Genomic DNA, 26,341 nt, shown 5'->3' with positions numbered 1-26,341 from the left:
CTGGCACTTGGGTGATAAACAAATTGAGGGTGTGTGCTGGGGCCATTTGTGCCACCCGCCTCGGGTTGGTAGTGTGGGTTGGCATTGCTGGCTGCCGAAGATTTGAAACCATTTTTCAAACAAGTGTCAAACTCTTATGAATTTTGTGCTTTGCGTAATGCAATCACACTCGTGCATTGTACTAGGCACAGTGGCCATTTCAATTTAAACCAATCCTGTGAGCCAAGACAGACTTGGGCAGCATTACAAGGATGCAAATGATAGGAAATGTGTGATGTGAGCCCAACAGTTGTGACCTGAGGTAATCCTCCAGGTATTCTCTGCCCGGTGTTGCCAGTGATTTCCTCCCCAACCAACCCAGGTTACAGGGGTTTACTGACATAACTGAAAAGGAAGTTCAGTACTGTTGAAAAGGTCTCTCATTGCTGCAGGAGCTTTCATTCAAGCACTTGCGCCGCGCACTCTGGAACGCTAGTGCTGACATTCTCTCTCTTTCTCAGTCCAGGGACGTGAACCGAGCCAATAAGAATGAAGTGAAGGAGGCCAATCGCTACTACTTCATCGAAGCCTGCGTGGCTCTGTTTGTGTCGTTCCTCATCAACGTCTTCGTGGTCTCTGTGTTCGCGGAAGCTTTTTATAATCAGACCAACGAGCAAGTGGTGAGTGTGGGAGTCATCGCACTCCGTGGGGAAAAACAGCCTTTTCGTTGGCCATGTCCCAAATCCCAGCTCCAATGCATAATCGCCGAATGTTCCAGGACAGAAATAGGACACTTGCCCCATCAAATCTGTGCCAGTCATTTTCTCAGTGACCCGCCCAGTCTAATCCCACTCTCTCCTCACTCCCCATACCCTTTAATATCCCACCCAGTCGAATCCCACTCTCCCCCCTCACTCCCCGTACCCTTTAATATCCCACCCAGTCGAATCCCACTCTCCCCCCTCACTCCCCGTACCCTTTAATATCCCACCCAGTCTAATCCCACTCTTCCCCCCTCACTCCCCATACCCTTTAATATCCCACCCAGTTGAATTCCACTCTCCCCCTCACTCCTTTAATATCCCAGTTTTTTTAATCACGTGCATTAATTTTAGTAGAAAGCACTTTACACACAAGCCCGAGAAATGTACTTCACTGTACGTAAACATCTCCACCGTTCAATAACCGAGGAAGTAAAGCACTGAAAGATCAAGAACTCTTGCACACTCTGCTTTTTGTCTCACCGTTTTACCAACAAACGCACGGAAAGGTTAACGTTCACTTGCATTGGCCATGCAAATACGAGTATTGAGATCACGGGCCAATCGACAGTGATCTCTGATTTTTAAAAATTTATTAATCCGCAATGTAATTCGCCGCATCTGGATTCCCAGTTTGCCACATTCGGGTTGGGCAGGTTTGCCTCAATGCGAGCCATCCAGCTACTGTCCGTTGAGAATTGCAGCCTCCTCGCCCACCTGTCTGAGCTCTGTGTACCACTGCCTGTTTATACCTGGCACCCTCCTGGCATAATGGGCTGTACCTCGTGAGGTGGGGAGAGGGGCACTGACATACTCTCACCCACTATAATAGAATGAAGGTTCTGCCTGCGTCAGGGGCAAGGACACGGAATTTCCTGCACCATCTCACAGCCCACTGAAAGGGCAGGTGACGAGAGAGAGAGGGACATGACCCGTCTCCCTGCCTTGTGTCTCTGTGCTGTTACACCCAGTGACCTCGGGCACAGGTTATATTGGAGACACACAATTCTTTCCCATTGTATCCTGCGACACTTTGCTTGGTCAAGTTGTGGTAATAGGTTGAGCAGAAATGATTTTTGTTCTTGGCATTGTGTTATTCCCACTTGGTCAGGCAAATTGTAGCTCGCCTCCTCAAATATTCCAGGCGTCCTCATCAAATCCCAGCCACAATTGGAGCTGGGAGATTCCCAGAAATCTCTGCACGTCGCCAGGATCTCGGAGATGTCATCTCCCCAGTGAGATTGCTCAATGGCTGGTGTGCTCTGTGTTCCATCACCTTCCGAAAACAAAGGTGCCCATTAATACAGTCCCTTTATTAAATATGCAGAGGTCGTGATAGGTGCTATACAAATGCAAGGTTCACTAGGTTGATTCCTGAGACGAAGGGGTTGCCTTATGAGGAAAGGTTGAGCAGGTTGGGCCTGTACTCATTTGAGTTTAGAAGAATGAGAGGTGATCTTATTGAAACATATAAGATACTGAGGGGGCTGGACAGGGTAGATGCAGAGAGGATGGTTCCCCTCATGGGGGAATCTAGAACAAGGGGCCGCCCATTTAAAACAGAAATGAGGAGGAATTTCTTCTCTGAGGGTTGTAAATCTGTGGAATTCTCTGCCCCAGAGAGCTGTGGAGGCTGGGTCATTGAATATGTTTAAGGTGGAGATAGACAGATCTTTGAGCGATAAGGGAGTAAAGGGTTATGGGGAGTGGGCCTGAGTCCATGATTGGATCAGCCATGATCGTATTGAATGGTGGAGCAGGCTCAAGGGGCCGAATGTCCGACTCCTGCTCCTGTTATGTTCTTATGCTCTTCAACATGTCCATGGTGACGGGGAATCTGTCGTGTTTAAACCGTTCTTCACACCACCGGCACGTGGATAGAAAGATAATGGTGTTGTGGAGCTGGCTGTGACCTGATCTCTGCACTTGTATCTGAGGGAGCAGGATGTTTATTGATCTTACCACATCATCGTCATAGGCAGTCCCTCGAAATCGAGGCAGACTTGCTTCCACTCTAAAAGTCAGTTCTCAGGTGACTGAACAGTCCAATACGGGAATTACAGTCTCTGTCACAAGTGGGACAGACAGTGGTTGAGGGAAGGGGAGGGTGGGACTGGTTTGCCGCACGCTCCTTCCACTGCCTGCGCTTGGTTTCTGCATGCTCTCGGTGAAGAGACTCGAGATGTTCAGCACCTTCCTGGATGCTTTTCTTCCACTTTGAGCAGGCCAGGGATTCCCAGATGTCGGTGGGGATGTTACATTTTTTTCAAGGAGGCTTTGAGGGTGCCCTTGAAGCGTTTCCTCTGCGCACTTGCCCTGTCGGAGCTCCGAGTAGAGCGCTTGTTTTGGGACTTGGGATAAAAAGCAGCAGTAACTTGCTGTGTTGCAGCGTGGCAACTGCGAGAAATGCAGGGAACAGCACCAACCTGTGTACATGGCCGCCTTCGACCTCACAAAGGCCTTCGACACGGTCAACCGCGAGGGTCAATGGAGTGTCCTCCTCCATTTCGGATGACCCCAAAAGTTTGTCACCATCCTCCGCCTGCTCCACGATGACATGCAGGCCGTGATCCTTAGCAACAGATCCATTGCAGACCTAATCCACATCTGGACCGGGGTCAAGAAGGGCTGCGTCATCGCGCCAACCCTCTTCTCAATCTTCCTCACTATAATGCTCCACCTCACACTCAACAAGCTCCCTGCTGGAGTGGAACTAAAGTACAGAACCAGTGGCAACCTGTTCAACCTTCGTCGCCAGGTCCAAGACCACCCCAACCTCTGTCGTTGAGCTACAGTACGCGGATGACGCCTGCGTCTGCGCACACACAGAGGCTGAACTCCAGGACATAGTCGACGTATTTACTGAGGCGTACGAAAGCATGTGCCTTACACTAAACATCCATAAGACAAAGGTCCTTCACCAACCTGACCCCGGCACACAGCACTATCCACCAGTCATCAAGATCCACGGCGTGGCCCTCGACAACGTGGACCATTTCCCATATCTCAGGAGCCTCTTATCGACAACGAGATCCAACACCGCCTCCAGTGCGCCAGTGCAGCCTTCGGCTGCCTGAGGAGGATCAGGCCCTCTAATCTGGCACCAAGCTTATGGTCTACAAGGGCTGTAGTGATACCCGTCCTCCTGTATGGCTCAGAGACATGGACCATGTACAGTAGACACCAAGTTGCTGGAGAAATACCACCAACGATGTCTCCGCAAGATCCTACAAATCCCCTGGGAGGACAGACGCACCAACATTGGCGTCCTCGACCAGGCCAACATCCCCAGCATCAAAGCACTGACCACACTCGACCAGCTCTGTTGGGCAGGCCACATTGTTCACATGCCTGTCACAAGACTCCCAAAGCAAGCACTCTACTCGGAACTCCTTCACGGCAAGCAAGCCTCAGGTGGGCAGCGGAAACGTTTCAAGGACACACTCAAAGCCCCCTTGATAAAATGCAACATCCCCACCGACACCTGGGAGTCCCTGGCCAAAGACCGTCCTAAGTGGAGGAAGAGCATCCGGGAGGGCGCTGAGCACCTCGAGTCTCATCGCTAAGAGCATGCAGAAACCAAGCGCAGGCAGCGGAAGGAGTGTGCGGCAAACCTGTCCCACCCACCCTTTCCTTGAACCACTGTCTGTCCCACCTGTGACAGAGACTGTAATTCCTGTATTTGACTGTTCAGTCACCTGAGAACTCACTTTTAGAGTGGAAGCAAGTCTTCCTCGATTTCGAGGGACTGCCTATGATGGTGATGATTAAAGAACTGTTCTGATTTTACCGAGGGTGTGACTTCACACCTCCCTGACATTTCCTGGACACCAATACACAACAGTGCATTTGCTACCACACTCAAATAGCAACAGTGCCTTGCAACATGGCTGAGGGAGAGGAGCCAGTTTTTACATTTGATACCATATCTGTGTGTTTAGCATTAAGTGCTTCGAACAGCCCCATGTTAATTCTGCCTGTGGGTCCAGTCTATCACACTGAGGCAAGAGAAGCCTGGAGAGTGACAGATAGTGGCCAGAGGCCCTCGATATTAAGACAAACTGTTTGCCTGAGCAGATGGTGTTACACACCGCTGTGAAGAGGGCGACTGGGATTTTGGACATCACCAAGGTCCAGGTCGCAGATTGGAGTGTGGGCAGGTACAGTAGGAGCGACGAGGTCAGAGTGAAGGAGTGGCGAGTGATCGTGGAACAACGTGATCGGGACCCAGGAGAGACGAGAGTTCGAGGCCCAGGAGAGGCGAGGGCCCAGGGGCAGCACGGGCCAGCCCACACTGCGATATGTGTGCGCACTGGGTCCGTGCAGCAGAGCTGGTCTCCAGGTGTCCTGGTTAATCCTTGCCACTGGACCAAGACTGAGCTCTGTCAAGCCCGTGTGGTGGCTGGTGTGCAACGGTCACCCCACGTTAAAAAAATCCACCCACAGGCATCTTCCACCCTTCAACATGTAGTTTGGGATCTGGAATATTAGGTCCTTCATTGAAACATCTGTGAACTCATCCCTTTTTGGTATGGAAGGAAGTCATCCTCGTTTCGAGGGACCACCTAAGATGATGATTGGACAACAGTGTCTTGCTTTGTTCATTGACAATAGGGCCGACTCTAACCAAACCAATCAAAAAATGAATGGCCCAATTTTCAGTGCTTGATCGCCCCCTGATGGCTCAGTGAATAATTGCAAGACATGGTGTCGTATTGAGCCAGTCAGACCAACAGTACAAGGTTCAATCCCTGCTCTGTGCTGTATTTGTTGACCTGAATTTGAAGTGGGATGTTTTTGGTCACTGTATAGTGAACAAGAACCCTGGCTTATTTTCATTTTATCCTCCCTAGCCCAGAGATGCTGAGGTCGAGGTTCGTGCCCCTTCTGTCACCTTGGCTGATGTTGGCCAACTCAGCAGATGCCTGGGGTGGAAGCTGGGGCCTTCCTGTTCTGTATGGGCTAGTGTTGCACTGGTCAGAGTATTGGCCCACTGAGTGTATTGAGACATGTGAATGGATACTTTCCCTCCTGCTCTAGTCTTTGGGTCTTCTCGTGCCATACACTCGGGTGGCATTCCCTCGATTCCTCCGCTGGGGCAGAAGGCTACCCTGCTTGGAGCATTCCCAGGATGGCACGGCTGAAGGAAGTCAATCTGTTCCTCGGTCACCTCAATAAAGTCCAGTTTTCCAAAAGGAATGTCGTTTGCCCAGTGGCTATTTTGACCAGAGACCAGAGGGCTCCTAGCAGCTGTGGATCTGTAGCCCAGCACCAGGCAAGAGAGGAGACGACTGAAGGGGCGGCAAGCAGAAAGCATGTTGTGGTATTGAGCAGCGTCGAGGAGGTGCGTGGAGAGGCCTATAAAAGGCACAGCAGGGAGTCCGGGGCCCAGCGTCGAGGAGGTGCGTGGAGAGGCCTATAAAAGGCACAGCAGGGAGTCCGGGGCCCAGCGTCGGCGGCAGTCGGGAGCAGCGTCGAGGAGGTGCGTGGAGAGGCCTATAAAAGGCACAGCAGGGAGTCCGGGGCCCAGCGTCGGCGGCAGTCGGGAGCAGCGTCGAGGAGGTGCGTGGTGAGGCCTATAAAAGGCACAGCAGGGAGTCCGGGGCCCAGCGTCGAGGAGGTGCGTGGAGAGGCCTATAAAAGGCACAGCAGGGAGTCCGGGGCCCAGCGTCGGCGGCAGTCGGGAGCAGCGTCGAGGAGGTGCGTGGTGAGGCCTATAAAAGGCACAGCAGGGAGTCCAGGGCCCAGCGTCGGCGGCAGTCGGGAGCAGCGTCGAGGAGGTGCGTGGAGAGGCCTATAAAAGGCGGGACTTGTGCAGCTACAGGGAGAAGGCAAAAAAGAAGTAGAAAGAAATCAAAAGGTGACGTCACAGCCAAGAGGGTAAGTGATTGGCTGGTGATTGGTGAGTAGTTTATCTTTTTTCTTTTCTTTCTCAGTGAGTAACTTTAACATTGTTGTTGCCAATTTAAGTGTAAGGGTTAAGTCATGGCAGGACGGCTCGGTCGGGTGTTATGCTCCTCCTGTACCATGTGGGAACTCAGGGATGACTCCAGTGTCCCTGTCGACTATGTGTGCAGGAAGTGTATCCACCTCCAGCTCCTGATGGTCCGCGTTGCGGGGTTGGAGCTGAGGGTGGATTCACTCTGGAGCATCCACGATGCTGAGAATGACGTGAGTATCACGTGTAGCGAGTTGGTCTGACCGCAGGGAAAGGGTCCACAGCCAGATAGGGAATGGAAGACCAACAGGAAGAGCAGTGCAAGGAAGGTAGTGCAGGAGTCCCCTGTGGTCATCCCCCTGCAAAACAGATACACTGCTTTGGGTACTGTTGAGGGGGATGACTCATCAGGGGAGGGCAGCAGCAGCCAAGTTCATGGCACCGTGGCTGGCTCTGCTGCACAGGAGGGCAGGAAAAAGAGTGGGAGAGCAATAGTGATTGGGGATTCAATGGTGAGGGGAATAGATAGGCGTTTCTGCGGCCGCAACCAAGACTCCAGGATGGTATGTTGCCTCCCTGGTGCAAGGGTCAAGGATGTCTCGGAGCGGGTGCAGGACATTCTAAAAAGGGAGGGAGAACAGCCAGTTGTCGTGGTGCACATTGGTACCAACGACATAGGTAAAAAGAGGGATGAGGTCCTACGAAACGAATTTAAGGAGCTAGGAGCTAAATTAAAAAGTAGGACCTCAAAAGTAGTAATCTCGGGATTGCTACCAGTGCCACGTGATAGTCAGAGTAGGAATCGCAGGATAGCGCAGATGAATACGTGGCTTGAGCAGTGGTGCAACAGGGAGGGATTCAAATTCCTGGGGCATTGGAACCGGTTCTGGGGGAGGTGGGACCAGTACAAACCGGACGGTCTGCACCTGGGCAGGACCGGAACCAATGTCCTAGGGGGAGTGTTTGCTCGTGCTGTTGGGGAGGATTTAAACTGATATGGCAGGGGGATGGGAACCAATGCAGGGAGACAGAGGGAAACAAAAAGGAGGCAAAAGCAAAAGACAGAAAGGAGATGAGGAAAAGTGGAGGGCAGAGAAACCCAAGGCAAAGAACAAAAAGGGCCACTGTACAGCAAAATTCTAAAAGGACAAAGGGTGTTAAAAGAACAAGCCTGAAGGCTTTGTGTCTTAATGCAAGGAGTATCCGCAATAAAGTGGATGAATTAACTGTGCAAATAGATGTTAACAAATATGATGTGATTGGGATTACGGAGACGTGGCTCCAGGATGATCAGGGCTGGGAACTCAACATCCAGGGGTATTCAACATTCAGGAAAGATAGAATAAAAGGAAAAGGAGGTGGGGTAGCATTGCTGGTTAAGGAGCAAATTAAGGCAATAGTTCGGAAGGACATTAGCTTGGATGATGTGGAATCTATATGGGTAGAGCTGCAGAATACCAAAGGACAAAAAACGTTAGTGGGAGTTGTGTACAGACCTCCAAACAGTAGTAGTGATGTTGGGGAGGGCATCAAACATGAAATTAGGGGTGCGTGCAATAAAGGTGCAGCAGTTATAATGGGTGACTTTAATATGCACATAGATTGGGTTAACCAAACTGGAAGCAATACGGTGGAGGAGGATTTCCTGGAGTGCATAAGGGATGGTTTTTTAGACCAATATGTCGAGGAACCAACTAGGGGGGAGGCCATCTTAGACTGGGTGTTGTGTAATGAGAGAGGATTAATTAGCAATCTCGTTGTGCGAGGCCCCTTGGGGAAGAGTGACCATAATATGGTGGAATTCTGCATTAGGATGGAGAATGAAACAGTTAATTCAGAGACCATGGTCCAGAACTTAAAGAAGGGTAACTTTGAAGGTATGAGGCGTGAATTGGCTTGGATAGATTGGCGAATGATACTGAAGGGGTTGACTGGATGGGCAATGGCAGACATTTAGAGACCGCATGGATGAACTACAACAATTGTACATTCCTGTCTGTCGTAAAAATAAAAAAGGGAAGGTGGCTCAACCGTGGCTATCAAGGGAAATCAGGGATAGCATTAAAGCCAAGGAAGTGGCATACAAATTGGCCAGAAATAGCAGAGAACCCGGGGACTGGGAGAAATTTAGAACTCAGCAGAGGAGGCCAAAGGGTTTGATTAGGGCAGGGAAAATGGAGTACGAGAAGAAGCTTGCAGGGAACATTAAGACGGATTGCAAAAGTTTCTATAGATATGTAAAGAGAAAAAGGTTAGTAAAGACAAACGTAGGTCCCCTGCAGTCAGAATCAGGGGAAGTCATAACGGGGAACAAAGAAATGGCGGACCAATTGAACAAGTACTTTGGTTCGGTATTCACTGAGGAGGACACAAACAACCTTCTGGATATAAAAGGGGTCGGAGGGTCTAGTAAGGAGGAGGAACTGAGGGAAATCCTTATTAGTCGGGAAATTGTGTTGGGGAAATTGATGGGATTGAAGGCCGATAAATCCCCAGGGCCTGATGGACTGCATCCCAGAGTACTTAAGGAGGTGGCCTTGGAAATAGTGGATGCATTGACAGTCATTTTCCAACATTCCATTGACTCTGGATCAGATCCTATGGAGTGGAGGGTAGCCAATGTAACCCCACTTTTTAAAAAAGGAGGGAGAGAGAAAACAGGGAATTACAGACCGGTCAGCCTGACATCGGTAGTGGGTAAAATGATGGAATCAATTATTAAGGATGTCATCGCAGTGCATTTGGAAAGAGGTAATATGATAGGTCCAAGTCAGCATGGATTTGTGAAAGGGAAATCATGCTTGACAAATCTTCTGGAATTTTTTGAGGATGTTTCCAGTAGAGTGGACAAGGGAGAACCAGTTGATGTGATATATTTGGACTTTCAGAAGGCTTTCGACAAGGTCCCACACAAGAGATTAATGTGCAAAGTTAAAGCACATGGGATTGGGGGTAGTGTGCTGACATGGATTGAGAACTGGTTGTCAGACAGGAAGCAAAGAGTAGGAGTAAATGGGGACTTTTCAGAATGGCAGGCAGTGACTAGTGGGGTACCGCAAGGTTCTGTGCTGGGGCCCCAGCTGTTTACACTGTACATTAATGATTTATACGAGGGGATTAAATGTAGTATCTCCAAATTTGCGGATGACACTAAGTTGGGTGGCAGTGTGAGCTGCAAGGAGGATTCTATGAGGCTGCAGAGCGACTTGGATAGGTTAGGTGAGTGGGCAAATGCATGGCAGATGAAGTATAATGTGGATAAATGTGAGGTTATCCACTTTGGTGGTAAAAACAGAGAGACAGACTATTATCTGAATGGTGACAGATTAGGAAAAGGGGAGGTGCAAAGAGACCTGGGTGTCATGGTACATCAGTCATTGAAGGTTGGCATGCAGGTACAGCAGGCGGTTAAGAAAGCAAATGGCATGTTGGCCTTCATAGCAAGGGGATTTGAGTACAAGGGCAGGGAGGTGTTGCTACAATTGTACAGGGCCTTGGTGAGGCCACACCTGGAGTATTGTGTACAGTTTTGGTCTCCTAACCTGAGGAAGGACATTCTTGCTATTGAGGTCGTGCAGCGAAGGTTCACCAGACTGATTCCCGGGATGGCGGGACTGACCTATCAAGAAAGACTGGATCAACTGGGCTTGTATTCACTGGAGTTCAGAAGAATGAGAGGGGACCTCATAGAAACGTTTAAAATTCTGACGGGGTTAGACAGGTTAGATGCAGGAAGAATGTTCCCAATGTTGGGGCAATCCAGAACCAGGGGACACAGTCTAAGGATAAGGGGTAAGCCATTTAGGACCGAGATAAGGAGGAATTTCTTCACCCAGAGAGTGGTGAACCTGTGGAATTCTCTACCACAGAAAGTTGTTGAGGCCAATTCACTAAATATATTCAAAAAGGAGTTAGATGAAGTCCTTACTACTTGGGGGATCAAGGGGTATGGTGAGAAAGCAGGAATGGGGTACTGAAGTTGCATGTTCAGCCATGAACTCATTGAATGGCGGTGCAGACTAGAAGGGCCGAATGGCCTACTCCTGCACCTATTTTCTATGTTTCTATGTCTGCAGGGTTAATACATTGCGAAAGGTTATGGAGAGGTGAATGATATTGTATGCTGCAGCTTGTAAATCACAATTTCATTCTTAAACTTTTTTCTTTACTTTTCTTTTTCAAGCGTGAGATTTGTGTCAACAACAGCAGTCCACAATTTGACCTCTTCCCTGCCAACAACAAGACTTTAGATGTTAATATCTACAAAGGGGTAAGTGGCGACATATTTAAACCTGACCAGAATGGCTTTCAGCACAGCCCCTGTTCAGTTCTTCCATAGCTATGTGTGGAGAAAGTACTTCAGTGTTGTTATGAAACTGAAAATCGCCATAAATCAACGTTTCTAAACGCACTCTTCCAATAAAATACAAATGCGCTGTTTCTCATTGCTGTGTATGGGGGAGATTAACTGAGATTACCAGGGTGAAAATGCAACTGTTCACTTGATGGCTACATGAATATGGACCCTGTTATGAATGACTGGGCCCCAGTGCAGTTCTCGTGAATCCTCGCTCAATTCATCAGGGTCGACCTCTTGATCTCGCGTTTGTGTGTGCTCTCGGGCTCCGGTTCTCTCTGTCTCAGTTACATCCTCACTCGCTCTCTCGCAGTCCCCCTCTGCATTTCTATCTCCTGCGTTCTCGGTCGCTTGCATGCAAACACCTTGGGACCGAAATTGCCCGTCCCGATAAGACCTCTGACTGCTGGAAAGCGCCGGCCACAGGGCAGCGCGGGCTGGCCGCCGACTCTCCGCGGAGGGGCCGCTACTTTGGAAGTTGCCCTTCCTGAGTTTTGGAGCGGTGTCCGGGACCGACCTGCTGCATGTGCACGCGCTGACCTCTTACCGCCTGGCGGGGACCCCCCCTTGCAAAATTGCCCCTTTCCCGAAATTGCCCCATGGGAGTGCCCCCGCCACCAGTCACCGCACTCTGTGAAATGGCGTTATGGCCGACGGCCAGGTCGGGCTGACATTTATGCGCTCCCCCGCCCCCTCTTGGGTGCCAGGCCGCTGGCCCGGCCGAAACCCTCCCTGGTGGCCCTGTGTTTGCCACTGAAGTGGCTGCAGAGTTCGCAGCGGTTCTCCCCTCTAACTGAAGTCATCAGCGACGCGCTGGCGACTGATCGGGCAGCAGACCCGCTGCGAGGTCACTTCCGCCCCACACCCGACCACAACACTGCACCACGCAGAGAGAAAAAACAAGTGCTGAATTTCTCCGGTATCTCCGCCCCGTGGACTGGGGCAGAGAAAAACTTTTTTTTTTTTTTTTTAAACGGTCGGTGCGCCCCATTTTGGGCGGAGGGCTCCCTGTCCTTCCCTTGTGTAGGTGCTCGGGCTCGCTCATGCTCCCATTCCCTCCAGCAAGCACACACACGCTCGCTCATTTTCTCTAACTCTCGCTGAAATTTCACTGATTCCTGTGGCTTGGAAGAAGCACTGTGGTATTGTTCTAAAATCCCCAAATCTCTCTCTCCCACTACCCAGTGAATGTTTGTGATTATTGGAGCATAGTAAGGATACATCTTGTTGCGTTATGTCGAGCACTTGGATTCAGTCAGTGAGGAGGAGGCTGCACTGCCGTCCAATAACCCTCCTGTTGTCTTTCTCTCAGGGCGTTGTGTTGGGCTGTTATTTTGGTGCTGCTGCTCTCTACATCTGGGCCATTGGCATCCTGGCTGCAGGTCAGAGTTCAACCATGACTGGAACATACTCGGGACAGTTTGTCATGGAGGTAATCCTGAACGAACAATCTGTGTTTTATCTGTTGCTTTTCTCCAAGAGTTTCCTTGTTTCCTACAGACCTGTTTGTGTCGCGAGGAACCTTCAGTGAGCCAGTGAACTACAGGGCTCTGTGAAGGTCTGCAGGGGTGAGGGGTTGTTCTGTTGGTTAGCATGAGACAAGGCTATATTTTTGCCGTGATTGCTTCTGACCTTTCCCAACCCAACAATGATCACTGGCCCTGCACTTCAAAGTGATGAATTGTATATGAAGAACTTTGGAACATTTCTGAGCTCCAACGGCATGGAGGATACTTTCATCACGATAGATTTTGCTCAAATAACTCTAATTATGACTAACACACGATCTAATGATTGTGCACATGCTTAGTGCTTCTCCCTCTGTCTCTAACTCAGAGACTCGGGCTGGTACTGTGGCTACTACACCTTGGGTTTACAAGGGTTTCCATACATCACATACTGACCAAACTCTCGTCTGTCTGCTGGGTGAAAAAGTTCCCCATCAAATGAGTTGGGGACAGTCTCGAATCAATTCTTGATGCCAACAGAGTACAAAATGACCCAATCCATGTTGCTCACCAACAGCAGATGAGATAGTGGGAATGTTAAATTTAGACAAAGATTCTCTTTTGAGGTTCACATACAGTGTTGAGGTGATATTGAGGGAGCTTTACGCTCTTATCTAACCCCCTGTACCTGCCCTGGGAGTGTTTGATGGGACAGTGTAGAGGGAGCTTTACTCTGTATCTAACCCCCTGTACCTGCACTGGGAGTGTTTGATGGGACAGTGTAGAGGGAGCTTTACTCTGTATCTAACCCCTGCTGTACCTGCCTTGGGAGTGTTTGATTGGACAGTGCAGAGGTAGCTTTACTCTGTATCTAACACCGTGCTGTACCTGCCCTGGGAGTGTTTGATGGGACAGTGTAGAGGGAGCTTTACTCTGTATCTAACCCCCTGTACCTGCCCTGGGAGTGTTTGATGGGACAGTGTAGAGGGAGCTTTACTCTGTATCTAACCCCATGCTGTATCTGCCCTGGGAGTGTTTGATGGGACAGTGTAGAGGGAGCTTTACTCTGTATCTAACCCCTGCTGTACCTGCCTTGGGAGTGTTTGATTGGACAGTGCAGAGGTAGCTTTACTCTGTATCTAACACCGTGCTGTACCTGCCCTGGGAGTGTTTGATGGGACAGTGTAGAGGGAGCTTTACTCTGTATCTAACCCCCTGTACCTGCCCTGGGAGTGTTTGATGGGACAGTGTAGAGGGAGCTTTACTCTGTATCTAACCCCATGCTGTATCTGCCCTGGGAGTGTTTGATATGTACACAATATCCAATCTTGGGATGAATTACTCAGAAATGTACCTTTTTATTTGAAGGGCTTCCTGAACTTGACGTGGTCCCGCTTTGCTCGTGTTCTGTTCACTCGGTCCATTGCTATCACCCCGACACTGTTCGTGGCATTGTTCCAAGATGTGGAGCATCTGACGGGAATGAATGACTTCCTAAATGTTCTTCAGAGCATGCAGGTGAGACGATTCTCCTTCAACAATAACATCTTGCACTTGTATCATGACGTTAAATACAAAAAGATACTTCACGGATGGACACAGAGAAAAGAACCCACACCAGGAAACCTAGAAAATAGGTGCAGGAGTAGGCCATTCAGCCCTTCGAGCCTGCACCACCATTCAATAAGATCATGGCTGATCATTCACCTCAGTACCCCTTTCCTGCTTTCTCTCCATACCCCTTGATCCCTTTAGCCGTAAGGGCCATATCTAACTCCCTCTTGAATATATCCAATGAACTAGCATCAACAACTCTCTGCGGCAGGGAATTCCACAGGTGAACAACTGTCTGAGTGAAGAAGTTTCTCCTCATCTCTGTCCTAAATGGCCTACCCCTTATCCTTGGACTGTGTACCCTGGTTCTGGACTTTCCCAGCATTGGGAACATTCTTCCCGCATCTAACCTGTCCAGTCCTGTCGGAATCTTATATGTTTCTATGAGATCCCCTCTCATCCTTCTAAGCTCCAGGGTATAAAGGCCCAGTTGATCCAGTCTCTCCTCATATGTCAGTCCTGCCATCTCTGAAATCAGTCTGGTGAACCTTCGCTGCACTCCCTCAATAGCAAGAACGTCCTCCCTCAGATTAGGAGACCAAAACTGAACACAATATTCCAGGTGAGGCCTCACCAAGGCCCTGTACAAGTGCAGTAAGATCTCCCTGCTCCGATACTCTAATCCCCTCGCTATGAAGGCCAACATACCATTTGCCGCCTTCACCGCCTGCTGTACCTGCATGCCAACTTTCAATGATTGATGAACCATGACACCCAGGTCTCGTTGCACCTCCCCTTTTCCTAATCTGCCGCCATTCAGATAATATTCTGCCTTCGTGTTTTTGCCCCTAAAGTGGATAACCTCACATTTATCCACATTATACTGCATCTGCCATGCTTTTGCCCACTCACCTAACCTGTCCAAGCCACTCTGCAGCCCCTTAGCATCCTCCTCACAGCTCACATCGCCACCCAGTTTAGTGTCATCTGCAAACTTGGAGATATTACACTCAATTCCTTCATCCAAATCATTGATGTATATTGTAAAGAGCTGGGGTCCCAGCACTGAGCCCTGCGGCACTCCACTAGTCACTGCCTGCCATTCTGAAAAGGACCCGTTTATCCCGACTCTCTGCTTCCTGTCTGCCAACCAGTTCTCTATCCATGTCAGTACATTACCCCAATACCATGTGCTTTGATTTTGCACACCAATCTCTTGTGTGGGACCTTGTCAAAAGCCTTTTGAAAGTCCAAATACACCACATCCACTGATTTTCCCTTGTCCACTCTGCTCGTTACATCCTCAAAAAATTCCAGAAGATTTGTCAAGCATGATTTCCCTTTCATAAATCCATGTTGACTTGGACCGATCCTGTCACTGCTTTCCAAATGCGCTGCTATTTCATCTTTAATAATTGATTGCAACATTTTCCCCACTACTGATGTCAGGCTAACCGGTCTATAATTTCCCGTTATATCTCTCCCTCCTTTTTTAACAAGTGGTGGTACATTAGCTACCCTCGAGTCCGTGGGAACTGATCCAGAGTTGATAGACTGTTGGAAAATGATCGCCAATGCATCCACTATTTCCAGGGCCACTTCCTTAAGTAGGGAGCGATTAGGAGACTTGACCAAGCCTGATCAAAGAGTTGGGTTTTGAGGTGTTTTTTTTTTTAAGGTTTGGGGAGGGAATTGCAGAGAGCAGGGCCAAGGCAGCTGGAGGCTGGGCCACCTATGGGAGTGGGGTGGTCAACAGAAGGCCAGCATTAGAGGAGCAGAGCATTCAGGAGATGGTATAAGGCTGGAGTGGATTGCAGTAATGGGGTGGGATAACCCTGAGGAGCAATTTGGTGACGAGAACAGGGATTTGAAGTTCAATGTGTTGAGGGACAGAGTGCCAATGTGGGCTGGTGAGGATGCAGTTATAGGCCAAGTGGGGCCTGGTGTGGGACAGGTTATGGGCAGGAGAGGTTTGCGTAGGTTTTTGGAAGATGGTGGCCAACAAGCTGGGTATTTGGGTCGTCGATTTGAGTTAAAAGCTCGACTCAAGGCCAGAAGGTGACGGAGGTTGTGGATGGACTGTGGCTGGGGAGAGGGATGGAATAGGTGGCAAGGGAGCATCATTTGTGGTGGGCACTGAAGATGATGGCTTCGCTCTTTCCAATGTGGAGCGGGAGGAAGTTGTGACTTACACATGTTTGGATGCCAGATATACAGTCTGACAGAATTGCTGCCTGCCTCTGCGCTAACGTGCAGAAGCTGACAGCATTTTGAACACAGTCTACAGGGAAGCTTGGAGCCTGTCGTGTTTGGACTGTATAACGTGTGTGGAATCCTGGTGTGTGACCATATCTGTTTATCTTGCAAATCTCCTCCCCAAGTCAGAGCAGAGATTTTGTACAGCTTTGACTGGGTGTGAATGCACAGCATAACAGGACCATATGGTCTCATTGCCTTTTCCTGCTTCGAAAATCCTTATTTTAACGTCTTTGAGGAGTTGGGCACAGAGGGTTTTTTCTTACTTTAAGACTGATTGTACAGTGCAGGTCCTTTCTCAGAAGGGAAAGTAAGGCAAATTGGATAGTTTTTGTCATGTCATTCTGGTTCACTCACTTTTCATTCCCACATCACCAGCCTCAGTAAACTCCACCCAGTCCTGGATCACATTTCCCAGTGAGCCCTGACCCAGAGCAAGGTCCCCAGTGAGCCCTGACTTATTCAGCAGCTTTTCGGATCCATCCTGTTTTCCAATCTCTGTTGTAAATTGGAGCAAAATTCCAATTGCACCCAATGCCAGAACTGAAATCTACATTGGCTTTCTTCCAGACTTCATGGGCCATTGACACCGCCCCAGTGGACTTGTACTCGTCTCGACAGTGCACTCTACTCAGCATCCTGAACAATAAGATAACTAGTGGGTACTCCCAAGTGCAGTATTGTGACGTAGCTTGGCTCAACACAGGTTTGGGAGGGTATTGATTGAAATAGTTGATCCGTACCTGGGGATCCTGCTGGATGTCCCGTGTAACCTCCGGATCACACGGCGAAGGGTACTTGGGCTGCTTTCGCTGACGGCAAGTTCCCAATTTTTAAAAAAAACTGCATCTGAAGCAAAACAGGAAATGCAGGAAACACTCAGCAGGCTCAAAAGAAACTCCGTTAATGTTTCAGGTACGCACCCTTCATCAGAACTGGAATCACAAAAAATGAGCGGCATTTAAATAGGATCAGGAAAAGGAGAAAGTAAAGAAAAGATAGATGAGTAAGGAAGTACAGGTGAAATGAGCGGTAATGTGTTTAAAAAGATAGTCGGGTGGCAGAGATCATTACACAAGATAATTGGAAGAAGCATGAGCAAGACGAGGAACGTGTGACTAGCTGAGGGGTCGGGGTAAGTCAGGTATGGAAACGGCAGGATCTAATAGTGCAGAGAAGAAGAGCAGGCAGACTGTAAGGGTGCAGACTCCCCCGCCAGCATGGTGCTCCAAATGCAGGTGGTCTCCAATGTCCCGTTCTCTCCCCCCCCCCCCCCCACCCCCGCCCAATTTATTTTGGGGTGCACGGTCCCTTTAAATGCTGCGCAGCTCATTCAAAGTTTCACGCATGCGCACAATTTCATATCGGAAAAGCTGATCCTGGGCTGTGTGGGACCGGCAGACAGCCGCGCAGCTCGGAGGGAACGTTGCTCTCCACCCCAAGAGCTGATGAGCCCCCTTCCCAAACACAAACATGCATCCTGCCGTAAGGAAAGTGGGGGCTATCGTTAAAGTCAGTGTTAAGGCTAGAGGACTATAAAATGCCTAATCGAAGGATACTGTAGTGTTCCTTCATTTGGACAGTGTAGATAATTGGAATTTTTAAAATTCATTCCTGGGATGTGGGCGTCGCTGCCAAGGCCGGCATTTATTGCCCATCCCTAATTGCCCTTGAGAAGGTGGTGGTGAGCCGCCTTCCTGAACCGCTGCAGTCCGTGTGGTGAAGGTGCTCCCACAGTGCTGTTAGGGAGGGAGTTCCAGGATTGTGACCCAGCGACGATGAAGGAACGGCCGATATATTTCCAAGTCAGGATGGTGTGTAACTTGGAGGGGAACATGGAGGTGGTGATGTTCCCATGCGCCCTGCTGCCCTTGTCCTTCTTAGGGGGTAGAGGTCGCGGGTTTGGGAGGTGCTGCCGAAGAAGCCTTGGCGAGTTGCTGCAGTGCATCTTGTAGCAATTGGTGACGATTGGTCCTGGTATGTGGACCTGGACTGGGGCGCCTAGAACATCAAGCTTACTGGCAATACCACAAGCTGCCCTGTATGTGACCCTCCAACTCACTGGAGGCAGATAGCCATTCTATAGGTATTGAAGAAATGGAGGGAGTTGGGATGACAGCAGCTGGAATGCATTGCCCAGAGGCTGGGTATGCTTGTTCATCCAAGGTCCGTGTCTAATGTGATTCGCAGCAGCTGCTGCTGACCCTCCACACCTCCATCTGGTGGAGTCATCACTCAATGGGGTCTGGTGTCTCCGTGCTGAGGTCAAAAGGGTGGCAGCATCGCATTCCGACATATTGTAGCGCCTTGTGCTCCCCGTGAGGAGTTCCTGTTGTCCAATTTGTCAGGGCTCAAACCCTCACATGTCAGCTATTAAATGACCAACTCATGACTGTCCTCAATGGGGGAGTCGAGCTTGGGTATCTTTGGCGTCGAAAGTGGCTTCAAGAAGACATGTTTGGCAATGCACATTTACAACCAAGTTAACCCTCTACTGGTGTCATTAGTCTGATAACTGAGCTAGCTTGGTGTTCAGTACTCAGGGGCCGCTGATGATGATTGACCAACCAGCCTGGCTCACCTATGAATCTGGAGTAGTAGACTTATTCTCATTTGGGTCCAGATAACCCTGTGAGCCGATAGTCCAACAGATGGGGTGGGTTGCTGGGCAAGCAGTGGGCAGCTTACCAGTATGCAATGGTGGGAAGGAGCATGGTTTTAGCTGGTTAAACTCCTGCAGTACTCTGACACCTAATCCCCAGTATCAGTTGAGTTAGCCTCCTCTACTCCAAGGCCACAGTCCCAGTGTGTCCCTGTATAGTACTGTGACCAAAATGGTCCACAGGAGTCCAGGTGGGGCCGAACCAGTGCGCAATACAAGCTCGCGATCTCCTGCTAGGACTTCTGTTCAATACCACTGTCTGCACTCACATCTTGTGTGCCATTTTTTAAATTGCTGGTTTCAGCAAGCCCCCCATCTCCAATCTCGTTCCTGAATCGTGTCCTGTAATCTACCAGTCTGCACCTTATAGTACTACTGCTTATTCCTCTGTCCCAGTCTTTTCACCCTGCAATTGTTCATATTAAACATGTGTCACTTGTCAGTCCAATCCACATGTATTGCTTCCCTCCTTCTGTTATTTGCTGATTGTTTCAATGTGTACATTTGGTAATGATTGATGGATATTTTTGTGACTGGAAGGATGTTTCCAGTGGGGTTCCGCAGGGCTCAGTACTGGGTCCCTTGCTTTTTGTGGTGTATATCAATGATCCAGATTTGAATATAGGAAGTATGATTAAGAAGTTTGCAGATGACACTAAAATTGGCTGTGTGGTTGATAATGAAGAGGAAAGTCATGGGCTGCAGGAGGATATCAATCTACTGGTCAGGTGGGCAGAGCAGTGGCAAATAGAATTTAATTCAGAGAAGAGGATTAATTAGCAATCTCGTTGTGCGAGGCCCCTTGGGGAAGAGTGACCATAATATGGTGGAATTCTGCATTGGGATGGAGAATGAAACAGTTAATTCAGAGACCATGGTCCAGAACTTAAAGAAGGCTAAATTTGAAGGTATGAGGCGTGAATTGGCTGGGATGGATTGGCGAATGATACTTAAGGGGTTGACTGTGGATGGGCAATGGCAGACATTTAGAGACCGCATGGATGAACTACAACAGTTGTACATTCCTGTCTGGCATAAAAATAAAAAAGGGAAGGTGGCTCAACCGTGGCTATCAAGGAAAATCAGGGATAGTATTAAAGCCAAGGAAGTGGCATACAAATTGGCCAGAAATAGCAGCGAACCTGGGGACTGGGAGAAATTTAGAACTCAGCAGAGGAGGACAAAGGGTTTGATTAGGGCAGGGAAAATGGAGTATGAGAAGAAGCTTGCAGGGAACATTAAGACGGATTGCAAAAGTTTCTATAGATATGTAAAGAGAAAAAGGTTAGTAAAGACAAACGTAGGTCCCCTGCAGTCAGAATCAGGGGAAGTCATAACGGGGAACAAAGAAATGGCGGACCAATTGAACAAGTACTTTGGTTCGGTATTCACGAAGGAGGACACGAACAACCTGCCGGTTATAAAAGGGGTCGGGGGGTCTAGTAAGGAGGAGGAACTGAGGGAAATCCTTATTAGCCGGGAAATTGTGTTGGGGAAATTGATGGGATTGAAGGCCGATAAATCCCCAGGGCCTGATGGACTGCATCCCAGAGTACTTAAGGAGGTGGCCTTGGAAATAGTGGATGCGTTGACAGTCATTTTCCAACATTCCATTGACTCTGGATCAGTTCCGCCAATGTAACCCCACTTTTTAAAAAAGGAGGGAGAGAGAAAACAGGGAATTATAGACCGGTCAGCCTGACATCGGTAGTGGCTAAAATGATGGAATCAATTATTAAGGATGTCATAGCAGTGCATTTGGAAAGAGGTGACATGATAGGTCCAAGTCAGCATGGATTTGTGAAAGGGAAATCATGCTTGACAAATCTTCTGGAATTTTTTGAGGATGTTTCCAGTAGAGTGGACAAGGGAGAACCAGTTGATGTGGTATATTTGGACTTTCAGAAGGTGTTCGACAAGGTCCCACACAAGAGATTGATGTGCAAAGTTAAAGCACATGGGATTGGGGGTAGTGTACTGACATGGATTGAGAACTGGTTGTCAGACAGGAAGCAAAGAGTAGGAGTAAATGGGGACTTTTCAGAATGGCAGGCAGTGACTAGTGGGGTACCGCAAGGTTCTGTGCTGGGGCCCCAGCTGTTTACACTGTACATTAATGATTTAGACGAGGGGATTAAATGTAGTATCTCCAAATTTGCGGATGACACTAAGTTGGGTGGCAGTGAGAGCTGCGAGGAGGATGCTGTGAGGCTGCAGAGCGACTTGGATAGGTTAGGTGAGTGGGCAAATGCATGGCAGATGAAGTATAATGTGGATAAATGTGAGGTTATCCACTTTGGTGGTAAAAACAGAGAGACAGACTATTATCTGAATGGTGACAGATTAGGAAAAGGGGAGGTGCAAAGAGACCTGGGTGTCATGGTACATCAGTCATTGAAGGTTGGCATGCAGGTGCAGCAGGCGGTTAAGAAAGCAAATGGCATGTTGGCCTTCATAGCAAGGGGATTTGAGTACAGGGGCAGGGAGGTGTTGCTACAGTTGTACAGGGCATTGGTGAGGCCACACCTGGAGTATTGTGTACAGTTTTGGTCTCCTAACCTGAGGAAGGACATTCTTGCTATTGAGGGCGTGCAGCGAAGGTTCACCAGACTGATTCCCGGGATGGCGGGACTGACCTATCAAGAAAGACTGGATCAACTGGGCTTGTATTCACTGGAGTTCAGAAGAATGAGAGGGGACCTCATAGAAACATTTAAATTTCTGACGGGGTTCGACAGGTTAGATGCAGGAAGAATGTTCCCAATGTTGGGGAAGTCCAGAACCAGAGGTCACAGTCTAAGGATAAGGGGGAAGCCATTTAGGATCGAGATGCGGAGGAACTTCTTCACCCAGAGAGTGGTGAACCTGTGGAATTCTCTACCACAGAAAGTTGTTGAGGCCAATTCACTAAATATATTCAAAAAGGAGTTAGATGAGGTCCTTACTACTAGGGGGATCAAGGGGTATGGCGAGAAAGCAGGAATGGGGTACTGAAGTTGCATGTTCAGCCATGAACTCATTGAATGGCGGTGCAGGCTAGAAGGGCCGAATGGCCTACTCCTGCACCTATTTTCTATGTTTCTATGTTTCTAAGTGTGAGGTGATGCACTTTGGGAGGGCTAATAAGGAAAGGGTATACACATTATGCGGTAGGCCACTTAATAGTGTAGAGGAACAAAGAGACCTTGGAGTGCTTGTCCACAGATCCCTGAAAGTAGCAGGCCAGGTGGTTAAGAAGGCTTACGGAATGTTTACCTTTATTGGCCGAAGCATATAATACAAGAGCAGGGAGGTTATGCTTAAATTATATATCATCATCATCATAGGCAGTCCCACGGAATCGAGGAAGACTTGCTTCTATTCTTAAAGTAAGTTCTTTTGTGGCTAAACAGTCCAATACGAGAGCCACAGACTCTGTCACAGGTGGGACAGACAGTGGTTGAGGGAAAGGGAGGGTGGGACTGGTTTGCCGCACGCTCCTTCCGTTGCCTGCGCTTGGTTGCTGCATGCTCTCGGCGACGAGACTCGAAGTGCTCAGCGCCCTCCCGGATGCACTTCCTCCACTTAGGGTGGTCTTTGGCCAGGGACCCCCAGGTGTCAGTGGGGATGTCGCGCTTTCATCATCATCATCATCATCATCACAGACAGTCGCTCGAAGCGAGGATGACTTGCTTCCACGCCAAAAAAGGATAAGTTCACAAGTGTTTCAATGAAGGACCTAATATTCCGGATCCCGAACTACATCCTGAAGGGTGGAAGATGCCTGTGTGTGGATTTTTTTAACGTGTGTTGGCCGTCGCACACCAGCCACCACACGGGCTTGACAGAGCTCGGTCTTGGTCCAGTGGCAAGGGTTACCTAAGACGATTGGAGACCAGCTCTGCTGTGGGGATGTCGCACTTTATGAGGGAGACTTTGAGGGTGTGCTTGTAATGTTTCCGCTGCCCAACTTTGGCTCGTATGCCGTGAAGGAGTTCAGAGCAGAGTGCTTGCTTTGGGAGTCTCGTGTTTGGCATGCGAACAATGTGGCCTGCCCAGCGGAGCTGATAAGTGTGGTCAGTGCTTCAATGCTAGAGATGTTGGCCTGGACGAGGACGCTAATGTTGATGCGACTGTCCTCCCAGGGGATTTGTAGGATCTTGCCGAGACACCGTTGGTGGTATTTCTCCAGCGACTTGAGCTGTCTACTGTACATGGTCCATGTCTCTGAGCCATACAAAATTGTATAATGCTCTGATTAGGCCACAGCTGGCATATTGCGTGCAGTTCTGGTCGCTGTATTATAGGAAGGACTTGATTGCACAAGAAAGAGTGCAGAGCAGATTTACTAGGATGCTGCCTGGAATGGAGAATCTTAGCAATGAGGACAGATTGGATAGGCTGGGTTTGCTCTCATTGGACCAGAGGCGGTTGAGAGGAGACCTCATTGAGGTGTACAAAATTCTGAGGGGCCTGGATATAGTGGATAGCAAGGGCCTATTTCCATTGGAGGAGTGGTCAATAACAAGGGCCATAGTTTTAAGGTGGTTGGTGGAAGGTTCAGAGGGGATTTGAGCAGGGGCTTCTTTATGCAGAGGGTTGTGGAGGTCTGGAACTCGCTGCCTGGAAGGGTGGTGGATGCAGAAACCCTCACCACATTTAAGACATGTTTGGATGGGCACTTAGAGTGCCAGAACCTGCAGGGTTATGGACCTAAAGCTGGTAATTGGGATTAGACTGGATAACCTTTTGTTGGCTTGCGCAGATACGATGTACAGGGCCTTAGTGAGGCCTCACCTGGAATATTGTGTTCAGTTTTAGTATCCTAATCTGAGGAAGGACATTCATGCTATTGAGGGAGTGCAGCGAAGGTTCACCAGACTGATTCCCGGGATGGCTGTTCTGTCAAATGAGAGAGACTGGATCAACTGGGCCTTTATTCACTGGAGTGTAGAAGGATGCGAGGGGATCTCATAGAAACGTATAAGATTCTGATGGGACTAGGCAGGTTAGATGCGGGAAGAATGTTCCTGATGTTGGGGAAGTCCAGAACCAGGGGACACAGTCTTAGGATAAGGGGTAAGCCATTTAGGACTGAGATGAGGAGAAACTTCTTCACTGAGAGTTGTTAACCTGTGGAATTCCCTGTCGCAGAGAGTTGTTGATGCCAGTTCATTGGATATATTCAAGAGGGAGTTAGATATGGCCCTTACAGCTAAAGGGATCAAGGGGTATGGAGAGAAAGCAGGAAAGGGGTACTGAGGTGAATGATCAGCCATGATCTTATTGAATGGCGGTGTAGGCTCGAAGGGCCGAATGGCCTACTCCTGCACCTATTTTCTATGTTTCTATGTAAGTGCTGCAGGGAATCAAATACAGCCAGGGTGATCTCCTGGACTAGTTTCGATCGCCTGGATGGGTCGGAGAGGAATTTTCCAAGATTTTCTTTTCCCTCCCCTCCCCCCAATTGGCCTGGGTTTTTATCTGGTTTTTGCCTCTCCCAGGAAATCACATGGCTCCGGTTGGGGTGGAGTGTAGAATGTTTCAGTTGTGTGAAGTGGCCTGTTTGTGCTGGGTGCTCTTTACCTTTCCATCATTGTGCATAGGTTTATATGTAACCTTCAGGGCTGCTGACCGAGGGCCGTGCGGCTCTTTGTCGGCCGGTGTGGACACGATGGGCCGAAATGACCACCTCCTGCGCTGTAAATTTCTATGTTTCTATTAGCAGAGGCATAGAATACAAGAGCAGGGAGGGGGGGTTATGCTTGAAGTGTATAAAGCATCGATTAGGCCACAGCTGGAGTACTGCGTGCAGTTCTGGTCGCCGCATTACAGGAAGGACGTGATTGCACTGGCGAGGGTACAGAGGAGATTTATGAGGATGTTGCCGAGAGTGGAGAATTTAAGCTATGAGGACAGATTCGATAGGCTGAATTTGTTTTTTGGAACAGAGGAGGCTGAGGGGAGACCTCGTTGAGGTGTATAACATTTATCAGGGGCGTAGATATAGTGGATAGAAAGGGCCTATTTTCCTTAGTGGAGGGTCAACGACCACGGGGCAAGTAATTGGTAGAAGGTTTAGAGGGGATTTGAGGGAAACTTCTTCACGCAGAGGGTTGTGGGGGTCTGGAACTCACTGCCTGAAAGGGTGGTAGAGGTAGAAACCCTCACCACATTTAAAAAGTACTTGGATGTGCACCTGAAATGCCGTAATCTGCAGGATTACGGACCAAGAGCTGGAAAGTGGAATTAGGCTGGATAGCCTCTTGTTGGCCGGCGCGGACACGATGGGCCGAAATGACCTCCTTCTGTGCTGTAAACTTCTATGATTCCATGATTTTACATGTTGGATACATCTTGCTAGAATACTGAAAGTACCTCCTCATTGAACAGTTGAAGTCAAGTTGGATTAGTAAACATCTAGCAGCAATTAAAAAAAATAAATAAATCATTCCTGGGATGTGGGTGTCGCTGGCAAGGCCGGCATTTATTGCCCGTCCCCAATTGCCCGTGAGAAGGTGGTGGTGAGCTGCCTTGAACCGCTGCAGTCCGTGTGATGAAGGTGCTCACACAGTGCTGTTAGGGAGTGAGTTCCAGGATTGTGACCCAGCGACGATGAAGGAACGCCGATACATTTCCAAGTCAGGATGGTGTGTGGTCCCGTGCGCCTGCTGCCCTGGTCCTTCTAGGGGTTAGAGGTCACGGGTTTCTCTTTCCCATGTTCTCATCTAAGAAAGATTGATTAACAAACGCCCCTTCATTTCCAACTTTGTGAAGAGTGCACGGAAATTCTGACTTGAACATCGCAGCCTAGGACCTGAACCCCATCTTATGGATGTATTTTATGACTTTACGAATTTTGGGTCTTTTGCCACCCAAAATCTAGACAATTGAGAGCATAACATTCTTCTTGGGTGAGCTGTATCACTGAGTCAGACTGAGGTACATTCTGGGCTTGGTCATCGCCCTTCTTTAAATCAACAGGCCTAGGGCCCTACCTGTTTTCCGTAGCAGAATTGTTTTCTAACTGACTTGCAACATTTGGGTTTTTTGTACTTGTTGTGTTCGTCCATGACTGCAAGTTTGTCTGTTTTTTTTCCCTGACTCCTTCCCTGTCCAAGGGTTGGCCAGTAGAACTGTCAATTACCCACCTACTGCCCTCCGAAAAAGTAGATTTCTACCAGACAAGCCCACGCTGGAAATGCATGAGCACCATGTCCTATGAAGAGTGACTGGAAGCCTCTGAAATGAGATAATGAACCGTTGACTGCTCCAGATCAATATGGATATCAGTTTCATTAATATATCAATCAATCTCTTTATTTCGTTCATATGAACATCAGAAATAGGAGCAGGAGTCGGCCACCTGGCCCTTCGAGCCTGCTCCGCCATTTAATAAGATCGTGG

General features: G+C 48.9%; 1 protein-coding gene across 3 annotated transcripts in view; it reads left to right on the top strand.

The window, feature by feature from the left end:
• LOC139240867 (natural resistance-associated macrophage protein 2-like) overlaps positions 1-26,341 on the top strand; it is a 413,050-nt gene that overhangs the window by 98,667 nt on the left and 288,042 nt on the right. For all 3 annotated transcript variants that reach the window (XM_070869364.1, XM_070869363.1, XM_070869366.1), the window contains exons 10-13: positions 501-659; positions 10,862-10,948; positions 12,348-12,467; positions 13,852-14,001. In XM_070869364.1, coding sequence (XP_070725465.1) covers positions 501-659; positions 10,862-10,948; positions 12,348-12,467; positions 13,852-14,001 — 516 coding nt within the window. The remainder of the gene's footprint in view (positions 1-500; positions 660-10,861; positions 10,949-12,347; positions 12,468-13,851; positions 14,002-26,341) is intronic.

This window comes from Pristiophorus japonicus, chromosome X, assembly GCF_044704955.1.
Source record: "Pristiophorus japonicus isolate sPriJap1 chromosome X, sPriJap1.hap1, whole genome shotgun sequence".
NCBI lineage: Eukaryota > Metazoa > Chordata > Chondrichthyes > Pristiophoridae > Pristiophorus > Pristiophorus japonicus.
This window is presented reverse-complemented; position numbering and strand designations above follow the sequence as displayed.